Source organism: Tachypleus tridentatus, chromosome 9, assembly GCF_004210375.1.
Source record: "Tachypleus tridentatus isolate NWPU-2018 chromosome 9, ASM421037v1, whole genome shotgun sequence".
Lineage (NCBI taxonomy): Eukaryota > Metazoa > Arthropoda > Merostomata > Xiphosura > Limulidae > Tachypleus > Tachypleus tridentatus.
Window position 1 is genome coordinate 18,386,507 of NC_134833.1, and position 24,714 is coordinate 18,411,220.

The 24,714-nt window shown below is 32.8% G+C and overlaps 1 protein-coding gene and 1 long non-coding RNA gene across 4 annotated transcripts in view; both read right to left on the bottom strand.

Moving 5' to 3' along the window:
• LOC143224798 (RNA binding protein fox-1 homolog 1-like) overlaps nt 1-6,695 on the bottom strand; it is a 221,985-nt gene extending 215,290 nt beyond the window's left edge. Inside the window, exons 1-2 of one of the 2 annotated variants that reach the window (XM_076453113.1) lie at nt 6,580-6,695; nt 6,003-6,251 (exon numbers count right to left, since the gene is read on the bottom strand). In XM_076453113.1, the coding sequence (XP_076309228.1) occupies nt 6,003-6,164 (162 nt within the window). In that variant the 5' untranslated portion in view covers nt 6,165-6,251; nt 6,580-6,695. The remainder of the gene's footprint in view (nt 1-6,002; nt 6,252-6,579) is intronic. The other variant, XM_076453112.1, reaches the window with a different exon arrangement.
• Nucleotides 6,696-17,567: 10,872 nt separating this feature from the next.
• Nucleotides 17,568-19,236, bottom strand: LOC143227031 (uncharacterized). 2 transcript variants are annotated; one of them, XR_013014835.1, is made up of 3 exons: nt 19,190-19,236; nt 18,761-18,973; nt 17,568-18,089 (listed from the first exon to the last, which is right to left on the bottom strand). It is a non-coding gene; the product is annotated as an uncharacterized LOC143227031 (long non-coding RNA). The 2 variants fall into 2 exon arrangements; XR_013014834.1 differs by lacking the exon at nt 19,190-19,236 and having other exon boundaries at nt 18,761-19,113.
• Nucleotides 19,237-24,714: the final 5,478 nt, after the last annotated feature.

A 24,714-nucleotide genomic window follows, 5' to 3' on the forward strand; every position in this document is an offset into this window, starting at 1 on the left:
CGCTAAAAATCGGGTTTCCAAAGTGGGCACAACATTATGAGCTTATGTACCCATTGTTCAGCTTTACCCTTAACAAACAGTTTGTAAAACAATTATGGACTGCTTATGTTCATATTACAACTGTTTGTACAAACATGTCAGAAAACATATATTACCAGTTATTATTTTTAGTTTGTTGTTTTTGCCATAATGAGTAAACTGAACACATATATATATATATATATATGGCGTTTTTCTTCTTATATGGGGGCCTGGCATGGCCTAGCGCGTTAAGGCGTGAGCTTCGTAATCTGAGGGTCGCGGGTTCGCCCCCGAGTCGCGCCAAACATGCTCGCCCTCCCAGCCGTGGGGGCGTTATAATGTGACGGTCAATCCCACTTTTCGTTGGTAAAAGAGTATCCCAAGAGTTGGCGGTGGGTGGTGATGACTAGCTGCCTTCCCTCTAGTCTTACACTGCTAAATTAGGGACGACTAGCGCAGATAGCCCTCGAGTAGCTTTGTGCGAAATTCAAAAAACAAACAAACAAAACAATCTTCTTATATGCATAAACACTTATTAAAATTCAGCCCTCCATAACACTCAATACAGTTCCTTTACTTAAAAGCGCAAATATAAATAAAACCTTTGAAAAATATTTAACAGAGTGAAACACTTGAACAAAACACTGACAGTGTCTAGACACTGAACGCGAGTTCCACTGTCACATGGAAAACAAAACTAAAACCTCTGCCTCTGCTTTTCAACAGGTGTTCAAGATACATATATATATATACACCTTTACTTTGTTTCATGATCGCTTGGAGCAGCTGCAACAACCAGTGAGAGCAAAAAATAGTCCTAGTCTCCTCAGTAGCCTCCTGTTTATAATTCACACACCCAGAAACCTAACGTCCTTTAGGAACCGTTTTAAATGTCTTCGTTCTCACAACAAAAACATTGAAACGAGTTACCAAGTCAGTGTGACGTCGGTAATAAATTCATTTCCTACATTATGCGATGGCAGAGGCATTAGGACTCATACAGCATCTGCAAATTATATCATTAATTTTCTGGGGGAGCACACCCCAGACCCCTTAGACTGAGCTGTCTTTGGCATTTTAAAATCTACCTTTCTAACCAAGCACTCCTCGCTATGTAACTCCTTCCTACATCAGTGATTGGTCAATAATTTATAAGAAGTGTAAAGTCGTCAAGCTGTTATCTCATGATTGGCTTAACGAACCGCGTTTATAGAATAAAAAAAACCCTTATTTGAGTTTTTTGTAAACAATGCATTTATTCTAACGGCAGCAATTTGCTAATAATTTTTGAGTCACAAATAAATCAATCAGTCCTGTAGTTTTTAAACAAACAAGAAATATTAGCTACCTATAAGTCGCCATGAGCGCTAAAATTCAAATATAAAAAAACTCGTGCACTTATGGACTGAATTATTGTTCTACATTTTTCTTATCTGAGTGTAATAATAAAAACTGCCGTAGTCGACCAAAGTTAACAAGTCACTAGAGTGTGACAGTAACATAAGGCCCGGCATGGCCAGGTGGTTAAGGTATTTGACTCGTAATTTGAAGGTCGCGGGTTCGAATCCCCCTCGCACCATACATGCTCGCCCTTTCAGCCGTGGGGGCGTTATAATGTTACGGTCAATCCCACTATTCGTTGGTAAAAGAGTAGCCCAAGAGTTGGCGGTGGGTGGTGATGACTAGCTGCCTTCCCTCTGGTCTCACACTGCTAAATTAGGGACGGCTAGCGCAGATTGCTTTCGTGTAGCTTTGCGTAAAATTCAAAATACGGCAAACAAATCCTATAAAAATATCGTATAAATTGGTTTATTGTTTTTCGTGATACGAGATCGGATTTGTACATTCGCAGATACAGACCCAAATCTGGGTGAGAGGGTATTTAATATAACATGTTTTTCAACTCTTAACTGAAACAATGAAATAAAAAAGGTATATCAAAATTGGATGAGAAGTAATTGCAAGCTCTAGTTATTATTAATAAAAATAGATTTTATGAACGTTGCCATGGCATCTCAAGAATAGAACGCTGCAATTGTTTAAAGTTTGTTTGTTTTTTTAATTTCGCACAAAGCTACTCGAGGGCTAATTGTGCTAGCCGTCCCTATTTTATAGTGTAAGACTAGAGGAAGGCAGCTCGTCATCACCACCCACCGCCAACTCTTGGGCTACTCTTTTACCAACGAATAGTGGGATTGACCGTAACATTATAACGCCCCACACGGCTGAAAGGGCGAGCATGTTTTGCGCGATGGGGATGCGAACCCGCGACCCTCAGATTACGAGTCGCACGCCTTAACACGCTTGGCCATACCGGGCCTTTGTTTAAAGTTATTCCAGAAATTCATTAATGCACGTTTTGAACTTGAGTCTATAAATCAAATTGTGGCTATCCAACAGTTTCGGTTTATGATTCCAACCCGGTATAAGGCTCAACGTCTGTGAAACAAAAAGTCACGTTATCGAATACAATCTTACGTGAGTTGCTTAACAAAACAAGTAGAATAAATGTATATAGATTAAATTGTTCTCCGTGATAAGAACTCCATATATATGGAGCTTCTTCCCCACAACACGCAGCGTAATAAGATTTTAAACAGCATTGTTTTATTGGTCCCTGGTTCAAGGGTTCATTTTCGTGTTATACTACATACCGTGTGATTCACAAAGACCATTAACAAACAAATGATTAAGAAATGGAGAGTTGTATAAAATGACTGTTAGTGGCATGAAACAAGGAATTGTGACATATTGTATGAAAATGTCATTGAGGTCATTCAAGGTCATGTCCTTTGGAATTTCTTCAATACGCATCATACACCAAACGTGTCAATTAAAAAGGTGTAAAGAACAACAAAGAAAGTATTTAACCCAAAACTACCAGCTTTGCTCCATAACAATAATAGTTCGATGCAATAAATCCAGGTGGGGTAAACATCCAAACAGTTTCATATTGTTATATAATCTTGTTTGCTTTCACCCGTCTAAAAGTATTATACAGAGGCAAACAGTTGGTAGGTGTGTTCAAAGTGCCGCCCACGTGTTACAAATACCAATATAGTGGCATCGTTGTCAGTATTAGTTAATGCACTTCATGTGCCAGTAATAATGTCTGTAGGTAAATGAGCCTGTAGTACGCAGCTGCTGACATATATTTCCTATAAGCTTATGTAAAATAGGGCGATCTATTTGGAGCTGTTCAGTAGGTAATTTATCAACAGCCAACATTCCAAGAAACTCGTCATACAGTAACCGTGTCAAACTGTACCATCATTTGGCTGATTTAGGAGTAAGTGAAATATAAAGCTTATTCAGTTATGTTGGAAGCTTTTACTTTACTAATTTTAACCTTTTTGACTCTTTAAACGGTCGTATGTGAACCTAACCTATATAAAAATAAAAGCTAGTGTGCGTCACATCACGCTTGATTTCTTGAAATGGGAGAAGTTATTAAAGCCAAAATGCACTTATACAAACAAAATAGTTCGATTAGTGTCTGTCCACTACTATTTTAGTGGCAGGGAGCAAGAAGACCGTGAGGAGGTTTCCGTAAAACCTTTTAAGTGTAGTGAGTGTTAATATTATGAGCCTAAGGTAAAGACGTAGTGTGGAATCACATGACCTGAAGCCAAGTTCATAAAATTATCATGAAAGTAAAAATATTTATAAAATTGTAAACGTTTCTGAAGTAAGCTGTTTTCTGTTACGTCATCAACGTTTTTAATATTTAAAAAAGCTTTAATCAACCGATATTATAAATTAAGAAATCAACAAATATTTTTAAATTTTGTCGTCTATACATTTCATTTTATACTTTCAGGGCATAGACTAACAACAATATTACGTTGTACTTCTGTTGCTAAGCAACATGACATAAAAACCGTTGTTGGAACGTGGTATTACCAAAACGCAGTAGCTTTTCTATTTATTAGAAGTTGTTAATCTAACTGATTTTTACAAATAATTAGTCTATGAATACGCCACGATTCGTTTCATGAATTACCATAATTTTGATTGGCTCACAAAGGAAGTTACCGATGTTTGACTGATTCGACTACGCTTTTATGCCCCCCCCCACGTAGAACAGCAGTATGGCAGCAGACTTACAACACTAGAAACCGGGTTTCGATAACCGTGGTGAGAAAAGCACAGACAGCCCATTGTGTAGCTTTGTGCTTAATTAAAAAAACAAAAAAACGTTTCTGCCTCTTTGTTGGTCATGCTTGATTTCACAAAATTTATTTATTTCGGTTACCTACGAAAAGTGAAATTAGGGTATAATATAGGGTGGGGAGTGGTAAGACTTGTCCCGTCGTTTTTTTTAAGCTAGTATAAAATAAATAGCACTTAATCTTCTATATCTAAAAGTATGATATATCATTCGGTTTGTTGGTAACCATACTTCTGAGTACTTATTTTCTTTCTCGAAACATGACTTGTGTTCTCAGCTGTGACGGTCAAGGTTATGTACTAACAAGTAAAATATGCTGAAATATAAACATGTATCCATGTCCGGGAGCAAATGGTAATCACAGATAACACAACACACAAATGATTCATACATATACTTCTTACGAAACTGTTTTCTTTCTGTCTCACTCTGTGTACGTTTTGTTTGTTTGTTTTTTTGCTGACCACTAATCAAACGAAAATAACTCACGATGTAAACAGTCATCCAGTTTCTTGTATCAAATAATAGAAATTATTTATTTTAATTTTTAGAAAACACTCCATAAACCCTCTCAAAATGGCATTCAAAGTTTGTTTTGTTGTTGATTGTTTTATTTGTTTTTTAATATAAAGGAATACTTCAGACGTTTAAAATTTCAAAAATAAATTCAATCACTTTTAATTATTGGATAATAACTTAAGATGTTTATGATGTGAATTGAAACAATGAGTAATTGTATATTTTAAAAAGGGAGGGCTTATAGTTAGAATACAGGAAATGAAATATGTTTTCATTAGCTCAAAGCTTTTAACAACTTTATAAACTTTTATAATAGCAGCGCCACACATGCTAAACAAATCACCGAAAAAAACACAACAATGACGAATACATGTGATCACCTAAAATATCAGTTAACCAACTATTTATTATATACTATTAACTGCATTGCTAATCAGTTCTATTCACGCCTTTGTAGACTTACACAACTAAATATTCGTGCAGTGTTAACTGATGGGTATTTTCAATACACTGTATACATATATATACTGTATTTTTCATTTTGTGAGACTTTAGTTTATCACACGTACACCACAGAATCAACGAAGTACAAGTTTGAGGGAACAACAGAATACAACTTACATCAACTGTGATTAGGTACACATGCAAAGAGTTTTCTTAAAATCAATACTTATGAAATGTTTGTTTCTTAACCACATTGACTTAAAAATATTGTTTGTTAATAAAAATAATACAATTTTCATATCGAAATGGATAGTAGCGTTATTAATGCAATTTCATCACGTGTATTTGTTAAGTAAATATTTATAAATATATATATATATGTACACTCAATTTTTGTGCACTTCATTTAAAATAGTTTAGACCTAACCATGAGCTAATAAGCGTTTTAAATGTTATTTCACTAACAAATCAAAATTAAATCTGATTTTGACATGCATATTGCGCCAAAATCATAAAAAAAATTACAAATAACTGAAACTTATCAAAATATACGCCTGATTGACACATTAAGCCTAACGTTAGTGTATTTATAGAAACACATTCATATTTTTAAATATATCGTATGATTAAATGTCCATGGGCTAATATTATAATAAGACGGTCTCCTATTATACAACACGGAAAAGCTAGAGCGATGTACAGTTTTTTAGTTAATACCACGGTCACAAATACACGTACGAATTTGCACACGCACCGTACTAGCTTAGTGCTCTGGCGCGTAGATTAATCCGAGCTTGTAACACAACACTCTATCATCATCACAACTACTAACGCCTAAGCCTCTTACCTTGTCATCAATGATAGGCTGAGTTGACGTATCAGTTGTAGTACCATTTGGTGCGTTTTCATTCTCGCTAACGATGCCTTTTGCTGTAGAATTCGTTTCATCTTCTGATTTGTCTTTGAATTCATTTTGTTCGATTCCGCCATTAACCAAGCGAGTTGCCATGACGAAGAGCGTGACGGCTGACGGCAGCTTCTGACAAAATTGCTCACAGGCCGATGTTTTATGCTCTGTACGACATTGTACGCATAACTAGTTAGAATATGTTATGGATTCTCCATAAACTTTTACAAAGATGTGTTATTCATTTTGTACACTTTCACGTAAAATACGAACTAGTATGTAAAACTAATGTTGCATTTAGAAGAAATCTAGAAAGAGGTACACATAGATTTAGATTTTTTCAAAGTAAAAATAGTCTGTTACTTAAAATTCACGAATTTAATCCCAGATTATCTGTATGAGCTTATCAAACAAGAAAGAACATGTGTTGTTTAAAGAATAATTAATATTTTATTTGGGCAAGTAAAATATTCACTAAAAGACTGTATAGTCCATCGAGATATTAATATTTGGGTACAAATAAAGAAAGTATACACCAGCTGCTATTCCAATTAGTATTTTACAAATAACGTATGTAACTATATTTTTTATATTAATAACTTATTTGTTTTTAAAACTGGGACTTAAAAAAACACACTAGCCATGTCAGGTTACAAACTGAATGAATACCACTAAAGAAATGTTTGCAAGTAAACACTTCCTACTAGTAAGTACGCTGCACACAGAATTTCAAACTGGTTTTAAAAATAAAATCTAAATTTAATAAATGAAAAGAAATGTGTAAAATACAATTCACCAAAATAAAAAGTGTTACAATATTTTTTCTTGGCTGTAAGTTCAATAACTTTATTTTCTCTGTAAAAAAAAAAAAAAGGAAAAGTTAACGTTGAGGAAAGACTTTCAAAGGATAAAATTCAAAACAAAGCCTAATATCATTAATGCTGACCTTTTCATTTCTATCTTCATCTTCAGTGATAAAAAAAGAAAGTTTAATTTTTATCAATTTACATATTAAACTATATGCATGCCACAATTATGATAAATCCTGCCTATAGGCGGCGAAAATAGCAGAAAATTGTTTTTTTTCTTCTTCTAACTAGTTTATCAACAAACTGAATAGATTCTGAAATAGTAATCTTATTGTAACAGGTAATTGGAACATACTACACAAATTGGTGTATTTCATAAAACCTCTTTGCGTATCTGCTCATCAGAAATTACTATTCTAAACATAATCTTAGATAATAACTTACAGACAAAATTGTCAAACCTTGTGATAAACCGTCGGTGAAACTTTTGTATCTAGATATGTATTGCGTTTGTTTTGAAGTTCGAGCAAAGCTACACAAGGGTTAACTACACTAGCCGTCCTTAATTTAGCAGTGGAAGACTACAAAGAAGGCAGCTAGTCATCACCACCCACCGTCAACTATTGGGCTACTCTTTTCCCAACGAATATGGGGATTGACCATCACATTATAACGCCCCCACAGCTAAAAGGGCGAGCATGTTTGGTGCAACGGGGATTCAAACTTGCGATTCAAATTAGGAGTCGAGCACCTTAATCACCTGGGGGCCGATACCTAGTTTATATGGTGTGTCGAAGGTTGTTGATTGAATTAAATTTAAAACTAGAACAGTCTTTATTTAGTGAATATAACATGACAACGTAACTAAAAAATCATTCCCAAATTATTATATAATTTGTTCATAGAATTATCCATATAATTACCATGATGTTTAATAGTGTTCTTTATGGTCGATGAAAGTACCATTTCAACACTTCCATCAAATAAAAATCATATATGGAAATGAAAATTCATCGTGAAAAAACTAAATTATTTTTCCAAAAACGTACACCACAATCATAAAATGTTGTTATTATTCTCCTTGTATAATGGTTGAGAACAAATTCATAAAACCACATGCGACTATACTGACATTGAAAACAAGTTAGGAGACTGCATTTAATATTTTAATAATTTTATTCTTTTCAGTTGTAAGGAAAAGTCCTTAATGAAGCATTAGATGCAACCAAAGTTACGTATCGACAACGATTTTTGCGTTAAATTTTATGTTTATTGTTAAAATAGTTTCTACTAAATTAATGTACGAAATTAAGTACTTCAGACTTCAATTATTCCTTTGAAGATTCAATACTTTAATTTTCTGACGAATTAATAATTTGTGGCCTTTCTTAAAACACTTTTCTGCAGGTACTACCATTTTTAATAGATTTGTTAACATACGATCAAATATTTGTTTTCAAAGGCTTTTACCATAAAATTGTGTTTACGTGCTGTTGATGAAAGAACACAAATGTAAAATTTATGGCTTTTCCTCACCTCAGTCATGAATTTTAAAGTTTCACAAAGGGACCAAGAAATGTTAAAAGTTATATAACTCTTTATTTTATTTGGCCAAGTGTGGCTCAGTGATTAATGTGCCAGACATTGGACATACTGGTCCAATTTTCAAGTGCTGTTACCAAAAATAAAAGTTAAAAAAAATCATGCCATCCTTTAAGGCCATGGGTGCATTGTAAAGGTGACAGATAAATTTCACTAATCAGTGAAATAAAATGAAGGGTAGGTGCTGTTGACTTGTCTTCCTTCTAGTTTATCAGTTCATGTATTATAGATTATGGATGGCTCGTGTATGTAGCCCTTTAGTGGCTTTGCATAAATATCCAAGAACACACTATTTTATTGCAAAAATTAATATACACGATCCAAATTCACTTTTTAAATTAAACTAATACTCTTTTGGTGAACAAAACAAAATTGATCCCACTAATAAAAAATACGAAACAACAATTAAATGCAATAACTAAGTGTCAAGGCAGATCTCAGAGACAAGGGTTAGGTAAGGCTAAAAATATTAAGTTTAACAGCTGTTTAAAATTTATTATCTGAATTTTAAAATGAAAATTATGCAATGTTATAATCTCATGCAACATCTGCAAGTTGTTTTGTTTTGTTTTTTTTTATATTACGCGTATTTCTTTAACTCTCTCTAAGTTACTACTGCAGCATTCAGTGTATGATAATGTTAAATAGTTAACACGTCGACTTCACAATAAAGCGTAATATTACGATTTATTAAGCTTACCAATACACACAACAAACCCAAATTCACAAAGTTTTCTTGACGAAAATATGGGCAAAACAGTACTGGCGTAACCAAAGAAAGATGCTGGCTGAATACTATACCACTAGTACGTGTGATGTTTATTGTACACATGAAAATCTCACTGAAAGTACGCTTTCATATACATGTCATAAATTAAACATTCCATTAATAAATAAAATAATGTTAACATTCAAATGGAATTACTGGGAACACGTGGAAATTTTCCGAACATAAACTACTACACAAAACTTCATATATCCATATTTCAGCTATTAGGCAGTATGCCATTTTGTTTTCTTCTTTTACAAGAATAAGCATTCTGTCACTTGTGTTAAATCTGTATATAATGCAAAACAGAATGACACCTTGAAACATGTGGCATCTTTAAACAGAAGTATAGAAGTGTGTCATCTAAATCTGAAGGTCTTGTACTTGACACATTTTTGAAACATGAACATTTTATCAAATTTACAGGTAAAAACTTGTGCAAATAAAGATAAGAAACACCAACTTGCAATGAAATATAAATCTTACAAAGTTTTAAATTTTTAATATTAAAATGAATTATAAATAGTACTCATATCTGAAATATTACAATTTCCCTTGTTGTATCTGTATTCATGCTGTCTGCAATCATGTGACCTCAAGTTCTGAATGCCCTTGACACAATGCAGAGCACATGTCTACTTACCCATAGTTCTCTATTCACCAATCTTCCACATGATTTATTATGCATTTGTCAAGAGAACATATGTGATCCATATTTCATTGGTAATACAGTAATACATTTTATAAGACAATGTATTTCAGATTTCAAGGTTCATATTAACAATAACAATTTTAATTTTAAATGAGATAGACTTATCTCTGGAAAACTAATTCAATGCCAGAATACCTATGTTGACCTAGAGGAGGAAACCAAAAATAGTCACAAGGAACCATGGTTTATCAATGACCTAGAGGAGGAAACCAAAGATAGTCACAAGGAACCATGGTTTATCAAAATTAGTTGTAATTTTATGTTGGAAGCTAACAAGTCAAGCCACTAAAATTTAAAGAAATGATCAAACACAGATTGAACATAACTTGTAACCACAGTAAAAGAAATGGAATCATGAGAGAATCACGCATAAAGCAAAGTCTTATAAATAATTAACTGAACCAAAAGAATACACTCAGAAAATTCTTCTCAGCAAGGTACCTTATCATAGTTGATACCCTTTATTTACACATACCAAGGGATTATTCAGTATATTACTTTATGACTGAATCATAAACATTCTCAGGTACGAACATATGTACACGCAGATTTAGAGTAGAAATCTTTGTTCTCTTCCTGTAGTGGACCACTAAATTAATGACTAAACATGTCCCATGGCTAAAAGTTCCTTTAGTCACTGGCTTCAGTGGGCATTCAGGGAAAATCAGAAACACCTAAGCAGATACAAAGATGGGCTTGAGAACTGTATGAAAGTGCAAGAGGAACACCAAGATAAAATGTGATCCCTAGTGTGGTTGGAACTAAGAAACTTATCATGTGGTAGACAGGCATCTTGCATCTGACATTTTGGATGCTACACAGAGGTAGAAAAGATACACATTCAGGGATCAACACCTACAGAATGGCATCCTTTGTCCACTTCCAGGCAGCATTACTCTCTCATGGGGCTTTAGTTTAGAGGGTTGAATTCGCGGATGACGAGAGACCCTCATGAAGTAAAATGTGTCTCAGGATTGCTGGTATGGGTATTAACACTTTTACTAATAAAGTAGAGAATAATGTTTAAACCTTTATTGTTCTCTGCTTTATTAGTAAAAGTGTTAATATCCATACCATCTGTCCTGAGATACAGAGGGTAAAATGTCGTCTAAAACAACTGCAGAGGTGTATGTAATATACAAGACTTCAAACCGGACAAATCAATACTTGGCGTCTCATATCATAAGGAGATTTGTTTTATATAAATTAAATTACTTCTTGACCTCAGGGAGTGATAACAAGTAAACAGATATCTGGTCAGCCATATACAACACAGGAATAGGCCCTAAGAGGTAAATAGATATCTGGACAGCCATATACAACACAGGAATAGGCCCTAAGAGGTAAACAGATAGTTCAATTACCTTGGATAAGGATAAGAAAATCAGAAAGTAAGTGGATGGTGTGATCTTTTTAAATGTGTAAACTAGCAGTCACATGATCACAGGTTTCTGTATGTACAAGTTGCACACCATTTGTTTTTCACAATCCTAAAGAGGATGCCACAAAAGCTGAAATATGCAGAGTGTCTTTCAGGGCCGTTGAATGGTTTATTAAATGAAACTTTAATTGCATATTATACAATATTGAAAATTTAAGTATTTTAATATATCAAACTTTACTTGCTATAAAACAACCTGCTTTAAGTAAAAAATTTCAACGTGCTAAAAATCTGTTTACTAACAATGGCATGCCATCATTTTATCTCTTTATTTAGTCTCAAAAATTTGTGAAATAATAAATAATTATAAGTAAAATAATAAAACCTTTTCTTTCCAAACACCAGAATAAAAAAATTGATAAAATAGCCATTCCTGGATTTAAACATTTGCCATATATATGGCCGATGTACGCCCATTTACACTTGAAGAGTGTGTTGTGACAAGTACGTGGGTACATGAAATGAGGCATAAGATATATGGATGGGTAGGGACTTATGGGCCACCCTGTAGATGTATATACAAAACCAAGGGGCCTGATAACAAATATCAATCATTGAAAATAGTTTTGCTTTAAGAATATTAGTTAACTTCTAGTTTGGTTTTAAATCCTGGTTACCCACCATAAGTCGTTAATATACTTTAAAAGCTTATTTTTAAAGCTGTTATTATATTTCTGCATTGAAAAGATAAACTCTTGGAACATACGTTTAAAGTGTACACAGAAAAGTGTATTACAAAAAAAAGAAAATTTTCTTTTTCTACATGAAAATCATGTGGCCTTTTCGTAGTATAAATCGACTGTTTTAGAAAATACTTTATATCAGACATTTTTTATAGTATTAAGTCACAAAAATAGATGGCAAATCTGCTTCTACATCATTCTCAAGAAGTTTTTTAAAATAAGACAGAATTATAAAATAAATTCTTGACAATTTTTATAAACTGGCCATATATAACTAGGGTTTTTCATAAGTAACATATAGAAATCCATACGTTATGTTTAAACATAAGAAGAAAAATGATTATATTTAAAATGTGAGTATTTAAATATCTGGTATCTAAAAATTTAATATAATATGTCAAGAAAAACTGAAAAAGAATTTTCACACCAATATGGTAAGGATTACACAAAGTTTTAATTTCAATAACTTTGAAACTATTCTACTATATAATTACACATCAAATTAAAAAATTTGGATACACATTGAAACAACATGTATATATATATATATATATATATCCCTTTTTCCATTGTTATAAAAATAATCTTTATATAAATTAAAAGTGTTCAATCACTGCCCAACATGAAACAATAAATACAAAACAATGTTCTGATACGTGTAGTTTTTTCACAGTTATTTATTTTCTTTTTGGCTCCTTTGTGTTGTGATTTTAAATTACAGATAATTTGTTAACTGAATAGACTGATGAACAATCTTTAGAATAATAAACAATACTCCAGAAAGATTTATTACATACACTTATGTTTTTTAATACAATAGTTAAAACATTTCTTTATATCTACACACATATCTACGTTACCCACACACCTGCGTACAAGGAGTGGAATATCAAATAAAACTTTTGGCTAATTTGAGCACTAGCCCATAAAAGAAGACAACACATGTGGTCTCTGTGGCATTAGATATTAAAATTATTTACTGATAAGTTTTGGTCACTTTAATTCACCCTCAATGATCAACATTATGGACCAGTTGAGATACAAGTTGACAATACATAAACAAATAAGTTTCCACTAGGACACATTACTGACAAACCATTCACAAACTGAATTTTTTAAACATATTGAATATTAAGTATGTTGATACATGAATCTCTGCCCCTCCTACTATAGACATTTTTCAATTCTAAATTAAACTGATGTACAACCATTCTTTCAATAAGGATTTGGGCAAATAATAAGACATGATAATGTAACAGCAAATAATATATTAGATCTCTGATCAACTGAGGCTCCATCTAAATGGCTTCATACACAAAATTTGTGTCTGATGAAAGAAAAATGTATATTCTATGTATTTATAATTAAATGGATGAAAAGTCCAAACCAATATTGTGGATAGTGAGAGGTTTAAAGCATACCTCCATGCTAAATTCTTTGTTGGACTGTCTATCATTTCACTTTAAGAAGATTTTGCATTTCAGAGGAGTTTTAATAGCTTTAGCAAAAAAAAATATTTCTTGCAATGGTTGGTTGTCTATCAATCAGACAATGAAAACAAGCATCCCATATCCATTTTGGTTAAGCACATTAACTAAGCAGATTATGCAAATTCAGACCAAGCCTACCACTAGTAGTATTTCTGTCTCTGGTTCCATCATCTCTGTAGCATTCTTTAATCAGATTTGAAGTAACTGGGATAATGTGCCAGCTTGAACAACAGAAGCAGCAAAAAACCTACCTGTGGCAGCAAATATCATCCATGCATACAATTGTGTGTGTGGATATATACAAATACACACAGGCGTGTAATTTCCTTACATAAACAAATGTGTCCTTGAGAAATAAAAACAGCACTGGTACACTAACTTTACGTATAACTGTATTTATGAAGGAATCTTCAAAAGCCTTGTATGGCTGTAAATAAATATTCTGCTGTGTCATTACTATGACATCAAGAGCAAATTCAACTAGACAAATTCACAATCAGTGGTGAATGTTACTGTCCTCTAAGTAAAATGCATTTACATAAACAAATATGGTTGCTTAAAATATAAAACAAGAACCCTGCCCTACTATCTCATCACCCAATCAGTTTTCTGGATACTCTTATTTTCTTCACAAAATAAGGTTTCAGTATCCTTTGATAGATTGTTTAGGCAGAGTATTCACGATGAAACTTTGTAGAAGAATGGCATCTGTCTGTTGTGGAGACACAAATGTAGAGGACAACATTTCAAAAGTCTGAAGACCAAACTCTTAACAAGACTTTCCTAGGGTGGAAGTCCATTCTGAGCTGTGCTTTAGCCAGTCTACTTGCACTGACCCATTATCTACAGCACTTAATATTTTTATAATATATCCATTTTTCATCTCCAGTCACTAACCTGTCCAAAAAAAGATGAGTTACATTCACGAGAGCACAGAGAAGTGCAAATGTCAACTCTTGCTCTAAGTTTGGCTTCTGTCAAATCATGGGAACCCATTTTTCAAGTTTTGACACCTTTCCAAGTTGTTGCAGATGACAGTGAACTGTTGAATTGGTTGAATTAAGCTTCTGTGCTAGTTCTTCAAATGCTACAGCACAGTCTTCATCAACTGCAGCCAGCAGCAAGTCATCATTAAACTTAAGCTGTAGTCACCTGATATAAACTTCTGAAACTACATTTGACATTTTCTTTCATTGAGAGACTCCGCACCATAAACACTTTGAATGTTTCATGTAGTTTCTGCTGCACTATTGCCTTTTAAACTCATAAAGCATCATATGCCTACTGTAATCCTCAGACACATCCATCTTCATAAGGGTTTATTTGATTAATGATCTGCAAAAGTGTAGTTGGGTCAGTTTCTTTTATTTGTATGAACATTTTTATACATGTCCTACTACATATTTTATTCATTAAAACCTTATATAAAGACAGAAATGATGATGCACTTCCTGTATTAAATTTTGGACATCACTTATGGGATGACCTGATAGTTACAAACTGAATCCCACCAACTGATCCTGTAGTAAGAGGGTTCATCCATACATCTATGCATTACTTTGTCCCTTTTTTGCCTCCCTTCTACTTGATATATTGGGGAAAAACCCCATAGTTTCTCTACCCATTCTCTTGCTGCTATAAATACTTATCTTCTTATTGCACATTTCCTTCTGACAAGCTTACAGTCATGAATTAGACTGTTTGTGAAAAGTGGGAAAAACTTGTGCAACTCAACACGTCACACTTTGTGTCATTGCTGTTTTGTCATGGACTTTGCCATCAGTAATGGTGCAAAACAGAGAAGAAGTAAAGACTAATATGTTTACCATAGCACTAAGACACTGTAAAATACCACAGTGGTTTCAAGTCTTTTAAAAGGTATCAAAATGGTTTCAGTCCCTTCTGAAATGAGCACTAAATGTACATTAAAATTATCCTGTATATTTAATAATAAATTAACTGAATGAAAGTATAACTACAAACTTTACTTTTTAACTGGATTAATAATTGAGAAATTTCATTGATACAAATTTTCTGTTATATTTTTGTACTCAAAACAAAAGCATAACAATTGGGTATTTTTCAACTTTTTAACTTTCAGTGTAAATTGGAAGAACCAAGTTTGCAAGTTCTTTCATACAAATATGCCTCCAATTGATCAGACCGTGGTTTTTAAAGTGTATAAATGGCTTTACAATTGCTACAGTTGGAGACACAACCAAGCCAATAAGTCACTTATAAAATGGAAACTACTCTCTTAAAATACTTCAACTAAATATTAAACCCTGAATCTGAATATATCTTAGGTGTCACTAGTAGTCCTGAAACAGTTACTGTTTTAGGAACTGACATCACACTAGTAATTGATTTTCCCGTTTAATCTTGAATCTGACACAAAATGACATCAAGTAACATGGAAGTTGAAATGCACAGTAGACACGTCTAATGGCTGAGTAAAATTCTGTAATCACATCTAGGCTTCACAACTATTTAAGTTTACAAGACCCAAAGTTCTAACCTCACCATAACATTAAACAAAACATTCTTAATTCCTCATTAGGTTATGAATTTTAAAAGTGTTCTCACTGCACCCTTCTTCATTTAAAGCAAAATACATGCAGAACATCATTCTGTGCTGTTTATAGTTTTACAGCAGTTATTTCTAAATATAAGTGTCAAAAAACACTTAAAATTACTTAGAATGTTAAACATATAATAATGTTTTGGGGCAACAAGGAACCTGTTGATCCACCTGGACTTCCCATCATCTAATCCAGGAGTCTCCAAACCTTTTTTGTACAAGAGTTGGACTGCTCCATCATCTAATCCAGGAGTCTCCAAACCATTTTGTACAAAAGCTGGACTGTCCCATCATCTAATCCAGGAGTCTCCAAACCTTTTTGTATAAGAGCTGGACTGTCCCATCATCTAATCCAGGAGTCTTCAAACCTTTTGTACAAGAGCTGGACTGTCCCATCATCTAATCCAGAAGTCTCCAAACCTTTTTGTACAAGAGCTGGACTGTCCCATCAAGTAATCCAGGAGTCTCCAAACCTTTTGTACAAGAGTTGGACTGCTCCATCATCTAATTCAGGAGTCTCCAAACCTTTTGTACAAGAGCTGGACTGTCCTATCATCTAATCCAGGAGTCTCCAAACCTTTTTGTACAAGAGCTGGACTGTCCCATCATCTAATTCAGGAGTCTCCAAACCTTTTTGTACAAGAGCTGGGAGGTAGATCTTTTTAGGCTTTGCAGGCCAGAAAGGTTGTGTTAAAATTAAGTAGGGATGGATACATGATCAAAATGCATCATCACTAATTTATTTCTTATAAGAGCACATATTGAAAATATTTATGATGCACAATTGTAATTTTTTAGCATGAGTGAGAAGCATGAAAGTGGTGTTTTTCTAACAAAATTACCCTTAACAGAGGTTCAAAGTGAGTACCCCTATCATTAAAAGTGATTACAAATGTTCATCAGATAACGCTGATCTGTAACTAGATTTCATGTACTTCATCTTTGAAAATGTCTTCACAAAAAGAGGTCATGCAAAAAACTGAAATGAATCCACGAATAAAGTTTTTTTAATGAAATATTGATCACTTGGAAGGCATTTGTAGAACTTTATCAGTTTCCCTTCTTTGTGTTTGTCCTTCAACATGTCGTTGTATTACAGATCAATCACTTCCATTTGAACTTCAGGTGGCAGTTCATCAATAACATAATCAAATGGGTTTTGGAAGATCCTTATTTCTGTTGCACTCAAATCAGGACCAGAAAAACCTGATTTGTAGTTTCAGGTCAGAAAAAATATCTTGTGTAAACCTGGGTAGGAATGGGGATCCTGCTTATTGTTTGTACTTTTTACAGCATGAAAAGCCAAACTAAAACTATTAAATATAAAAAAGATATCCCTCACTACAGATAAAAGTAAAATCAAGAACTTATTTTGTAGTTAGGATGTTCTTTTGGATGGCAAAAACATATTACCACTGTTTTGTTTTTTAAAAAAATATCTCGCACAGAAACAAAGACATTTTTATTCAGTGAAAAAGACAAATAACTTGAACATTTTTGACCTAAATCACCTAAATATTTTCTAACACTATATGATATTATTTTGGCAGTGCTAATGATAACAAATTATTAAGAATTAAAGGAATCACGTAAATAAAAGGTTTAACACCAACGTTGAACTTGTATGTCTTGACTGATATTTGTATTAAAATAGTAGATCAACTTTTAAAACCAAAAATGCATTTGAAAATCACTCAACAACAAAATAAACATGATCTCACAAGAAGAATTAGTTACATCAAGTAAAACACTTTATATTGTTACTACAATTGATGCAACTGTACTGACACAAAGTAAAGATAAAGTAACAGCAACATTTGCAAATAAGCCAAAACCACAGCTGTGTGGTAAGACAACAAACTGGGCGAGAGACTGAAAATGGCGACTGCAGATGGTAAGTCAGTAGATGGACATTTGTTGCTAAGTTGTGGTCTAATTTTCTGAAATATATTTGTTTATACAAATAAGAAAAGTCAGTAAAGGAAACCATTAGCCACACAAACCAACTGTTGGACTGAAATAAAACTCACAAACAAATATATATTAACACAAGATTGCATAGAAGCCTTCAGCACTAACCTCAAAACATTCTACAATCATAATTTCATTCACAATTCAGATTTAACAAAATAATCAGAAAAAGGCATTTCACTGTCTGAAAAAAAAATTACTGTTTATTACAAATAATTACTTGGCAGATCCTTATTCATTCATTACAAATTTTGGTAGAATATATAAAACCATTAACAAGAATGCAAAAAACAATTTGTACATCTTGAAGAAATAAACCAATTCTTTTTTACATTTACTGTGCGATTTAAAACAGAAAGAAATGTTAAAAATATCCAACAAACTAAGACTCAAAAGTTAACTGTTTGGTTTCTAAAAAATTTTAATCTGAGGTCATAAGGAAAATCTTAAGTTTTATGATCCTGACTAATCTGAAACAAACAATCTGATAAAGTTATAACCCTGCAACAAGCTCTTTTTATCAGTTCGTTATTCCACAACTGTAATTATAATGAGTACTGCTTTAAAAAACACACATAAGGCTATATATTTAAAAATTTCATAAAGGTCTTATAACCTTAATGAATCAGTACACAATTACCTTATCAAGTTGTTAAAATTATTTATGAGTTTAACTGTCCACCTGAAGTTGTGGTCAAATCTTTTCAATCTATATAAAGTACCAGAGACTGCTGTACTAATACCAGAAGTTCCATTTGAAGCTCTAATCATAATCTAAGAAGCGTGTTTGCTCCAGCATGAAATTTGACTTTGTAGCAAGCTGCTGAAGACAAAGTTACAGCTGCTGCTGTTTCTTGAAAAAGAAAAACATTTTCTGTATGATTAATAATACATGGTCTAGTAATCATAGACTAAACTTCTCAAGCTAATAAAAATTTCACAGGAGTGAATGTTTGCATACCATAAACATTCTGTGTATTCTGACATAAATGTTAATACCTGTGTATTAGTATTTTAAGATAAAATTAATATAAAAGCATACTAAAATCTAACATTACATTATTATCACCTTGGTAGCTTCTACAAACACACCCAATGACTGATCAAGTGTTATTCATAACGGTAGCTTTTAGTGCCTCTGAATGATTTTCAACAGGTACAAGACAGAATCAAGCCAATTAGCCAGTCTAAGTCGATGTAAGTTGTTGCATTAGAAAATTTCATCAAAACTCAATTAGCAAGATGTGCTCATCCAGTCATCTGTGAACAAGTCAAAATAATATCTGTTACATTTTTTACACCCACATCTTACTGAATATTTTACCAGAAAAGTGTAACATACAGATCTAAAGTATTGTGCACAAATATACGTAGCAAGCCAAAGAATCTGCAAACCTACAAGTATTAAAATGTATTATTTTACTTTGTGCAAATCAGATTTAAAAAGTGTGAATTAGGAACATTTAATAGTTCTGTTTAATGACAAAAATGCTAAAGTATACAAGAATGTGATTAGAACAAATGTTATGTTCTCCAACAAAAGACTAAATTATTTTATAATTATAATTTAATCATTTGAACACATTAATAAACTAGTTTGGTTTTTTTTGCATAAAAGGTTTCTACAGATCTCCATTAGCTAAAAATCATGTAATTTCACAATATAGTTACCTCGACTCTTTGATAGATGACAATAGTTTTAAAATATAACTATTATTATTACTAAATAGTGCATCATCAAACTTAAGCAATCATAATGTTAAGATGATATTTTGTATTGCCACTTGTAAAAGGAAAAAATCTCTAAAATTATTTTTCTTGAAACATAATTCAACTATCTGACCACGGGGATCAATTCCAACACATATTTTATACCTAACCCAAATATATTTTTCTCCAGGCTGAATTCCATCCTAGTGGCAACTTTTAGCACTGTTTTAAAAATAACACAATTTCCAAGTAAGGTCTGGCAAGTGTGGATTACATTATAATGTTATAATTTAAAATGGGCAAATAGAAAAGTATAATATATATATACAGAATGTGTACTGTCATTATCAGGAGAAACTGGATTACAAAATGGCAAAAAAATTGTAGAGATCTATTTTGTATTTAGCAGCTAGAGAAAAACAAACTTTGATACTGTAAGTTATTCAATAAAGCCCTCAAATTATAAACTCTCTAAATTATAGAAAATTTATAAAAGAAGTTCCAGCTATATAACTGTAGTGAACTGAATGAATTTCTGAAGTGTTGTTTTGTAATCCCATATCACATATTTTCTAATAGTTAATAAACAATAAAGTTACTCCAACAGAACCTAGTTCAGTGGTTGTCAGTGTTTTATCGTCAGGGTGAACTAAAATGCAAGTGATAATAAAAGTGACAACCTTCCCATCAATTCTAATGAGATTTATTTTGCAGTGATAAGTGAAAGTTGGTGACGTAGGGCTGGCAGGTGATCCATGGAATCTCTTGCCACACCATAGTGGTTTGCAGACGACAAAGTTTGAAAATGATCAACTTAGGGCTAAGACAACTGTGAGAGATTTATTCAAAAAAAAAAATATTTTGTTGAGGTTGTAATGATGGATTTCTCTTTTAGATCTTTTGAATATTCTCTTACAAATATTTATGTGAGGTTAACTTCAAATTATTCTTATATCTACTTCAAAAGCAAATTATACAGAATTCCATCACAATACCACAGTGACATACATTTGTTAGAATGATGTCGGATGAATGCAAAACTAGTAGCACTCTCTTGTTTTTTATTGGATCAGCATTACTCTTTCAAGTTTGACAAATTATAAAATTACTCAAGAGGTTATAGCATTTAGGGTTAGAAGTAGAGCCAGACAATTATTGGAAGTTGCTTATCGACTGTTCTCCTGTGAAACTCAGACAGTTGGAATAATAAAAATAGTAATAATTAGACATACTATTTTAATTAGTTATATTTATAAGACATGACATTAATTGATTACTTAAGCTGAATAACCTTTAATTAACTGAAAATACAAGGTGAAATTATAATGACAATATTTTGATTATTTAAACAACACAGACCTGCAAATTTAGACTTCATAGAAATTGGTTCGGTTTTAATAATAGATTTTGTGTAATTCAGCTATGCAGATTTTGGAAATAATATGCATTTTTTCTATCACATAAGAATTTTTTTCACAAATTGGGAAACAAAACTCTTACTTAAATCAGCTTTAACAAATACTGTTTGGTCTTTATGCTCTGGTAGTCATAGCAATGAATAATACACAGCTTCTGGTAGTCATAGCAATGAATAATACACAGCCTCTGGTAGTCATAGCAATGAATAATACACAGCCTCTGGTAGTCATAGCAATGAATAATACACAGCCTCTGGTAGTCATAGCAATGAATAATACACAGCTTCTGGTAGTCATAGCAATGAATAATACACAGCCTCTGGTAGTCATAGCAATGAATAATACACAGCCTCTGGTAGTCATAGCAATGAATAATACACAGCTTCTGGTAGTCATAGCAATGAATAATACACAGCTTCTGGTAGTCATAGCAATGAATAATACACAGCCTCTGGTAGTCATAGCAATGAATAATACACAGCCTCTGGTAGTCATAGCAATGAATAATACACAGCCTCTGGTAGTCATAGCAATGAATAATACACAGCCTCTGGTAGTCATAGCAATGAATAATACACAGCCTCTGGTAGTCATAGCAATGAATAAATACACAGCCTCTGGTAGTCATAGCAATGAATAATACACAGCTTCTGGTAGTCATAGCAATGAATAATACACAGCTTCTGGTAGTCATAGCAATGAAATAATACACAGCCTCTGGTAGTCATAGCAATGAATAATACACAGCTTCTGGTAGTCATAGCAATGAATAATACACAGCCTCTGGTAGTCATAGCAATGAATAAATAATGTTTTGAAAAAAGATAACATCAAAGTGCACCTACAAACAATAACTATCAGAAATGACATGTGTCGTGTAGCCTGTTAACTGTTTATATTCTAGTAATGTGTTTTTTCATGGTTCCACCACCACTGATAAGAATCTCACATCATGATGAGTCTAGAGAAATCTACAGGCAGTGGTTATAAACATTTTTAAGCATAACAGAGTGACCAAATTTCAATGAAAATGATTCAATTATGTTAAAGTACATATGCTGATTTGTGAAAACACTTGTATGTGATGGCAAAAAATGGATATCATTTTTGGATCCAGTATATAGGAACTACAGAGTGTGTAAAAAGTTTAAGATGATAAAATCAACACAGGTCTATGTAATTTTTATGATTAAAAACCAACCTAACTTTGATTAGATGATTATTTATATCACATTAAAGTGATCTAATCAATTTTGATTAGATGATGATTTACCACATAACAAAATTTTTACTTTTTCTTGTTCCTGGGCAGAAAGTGTTATTCCCAATTGCTTATGCCTAAAGTAAATGAAAAGACCTATTTTCTCTTCAAACTTTGCTTTTGTGAGCTGGGTATGAAGTCTTTAAATTTACCCATTTTCCAGAACATTCCAGGTAGATTCAGTGCTGACTAGCTAATGAAATTTTCTTAAACTTACAAGAACTTTCTAGAATATTGGGTCATTCCATGTCAAATCATCCAGATTTTGGAAAATTTTCCAGGTGATTCCCTCAGAATGCCTTGAAAAAATTCACTTGTGCTCATCTACCCACATAATGAAACATTCCAAATATTACATCAATATCTCTAATAGTTTCTGGTTTGCGGTACTTGGCAAATGTATGTTTTTTTTTCTTGGCAAATTCATTTTGGGCAACTTTGGCTGCTTAAAGCTGCAAGAGTAATGGTGGTAGAAGGCTGAAATTTGCTACACTGACTGAATTAATCTCACGGGATTCAAAATGGTCTCAAACCAAGTTTATCTCTCTTAGAATTTGCATAGTGAGGCTGTAAACTCACCTAAATCCCAAAATTGTAAAAAACATTGGTTTATTTAAAAGCCATAGCTCTAAGGCTTAATATGATACAAAGCTGAATTGTGTTTTCTAATTTCCTATAACATATCAGTTGATAAATCAGCAATTGTTGTAATACAGTCTGTTAGATCTCCTGTAAAACATTTAGTTGCATGCAACTTTATGATGATTAACTGAATAGCCCTACTTCAGGCCACAGTTTGACCATGTCACCAATTATTCAGCCTTTTCAGATTTTTACCATATATTCTTACATCTTTGAACATGATCTTCAAAAACAACAAAATCAGGATGGTGTTCAACTTACTATTTGAGTTATAATTTTTTAAAGTATCCTCTGACCATACGTTTTTTATTTTCAAAAACTTCTAATTCCAGGTGTGTTACTGTATATGCAAATATATCCATACAATTTTAAAATAAAGTTATGAATCCCATTGAAATACTCTAATCAGCCTTTACCATATATTCTTGCATCTCTGAACATGATCTTCAAAAAAAATCAAGGTTGTAGAAAGAAAATAGAATTATCAATTTTAAGTGTCTGATGATATGTACCATTGGGCAAAGGACCACATTCAGGGCATTCAGTTTTTCTTGTCAATCAAGAATCAGTCCTGCCAGAGTCCAGTAAAAGTTTGGTCTACACAGAGCACTATGAAAAACACAAAACTGTGACGGGTATTAGGTCGCATCATGGCTTTATTCTGCCAACAAATTGTATGTAGAGAGGGTTATCAGATGGTGATGTGTACACAGTTGTAACTGTTGGTAGTAACAGTTAAAGTGATGCTGCAGTGAGGTCTAATGATAGCAATGACAATTATCAACCAGGGATATATGTAGCATGCATATATGATCATGAATGGTATATGGAAAACATAAAAGATAGATCAGATGAACATTCCAAAGTTGTAAAAATTCATATTTGTCAGTTACTTGGCTATATATTTACTAATTTACAAGGAATTTGGTATGTGTATGGGTCCCACACACTGCCAAACAAAAAATGATGGATTGGTCTATTTTAAGCATGGTTTCAGAATTTTTTTAAAATGAATTACTCCACTATATTTAGGGCAATTTACAATACTATTTTAGAGGTCCCATAAATATACACAAAATGTAGGTTGCCCCAGTTTTGGTCATTTTATAGGGTCAAGGTTCGATCAACGGTTTTAGGGATTTTGGTCAACTAATTATCCTTGTTTTGACCAATGTGCAAGATATTTGGTATAAATCTACTTTGCTATGAGCCAAACATATTCACAAACACAAATTTCAGGTTTGTCCATTTTAGTAACTATAGAAGTGATCAAGGTGCTACAAAAACATAATTCTTGGAGTTTTTTGACAATTACTACTGCCAATCACCCTAATTACATGGGATTTGGTACAACAATACCATCCTTTAGGTGCCAAGTAAAGGACATACAGTTTTTAATTTTCTAGAGTCAAAATTGGCCACGTTGGGATCTTATGGCGAAACATGTTACATTTACCTGGAAATGTTCACCTGTTTAATGTTTCAATTTCACAAACAAACTGACTATTACCATAAAATTAATGTTATTTTTATCATGATTTCGAGCCATCTTCAAACTCTACA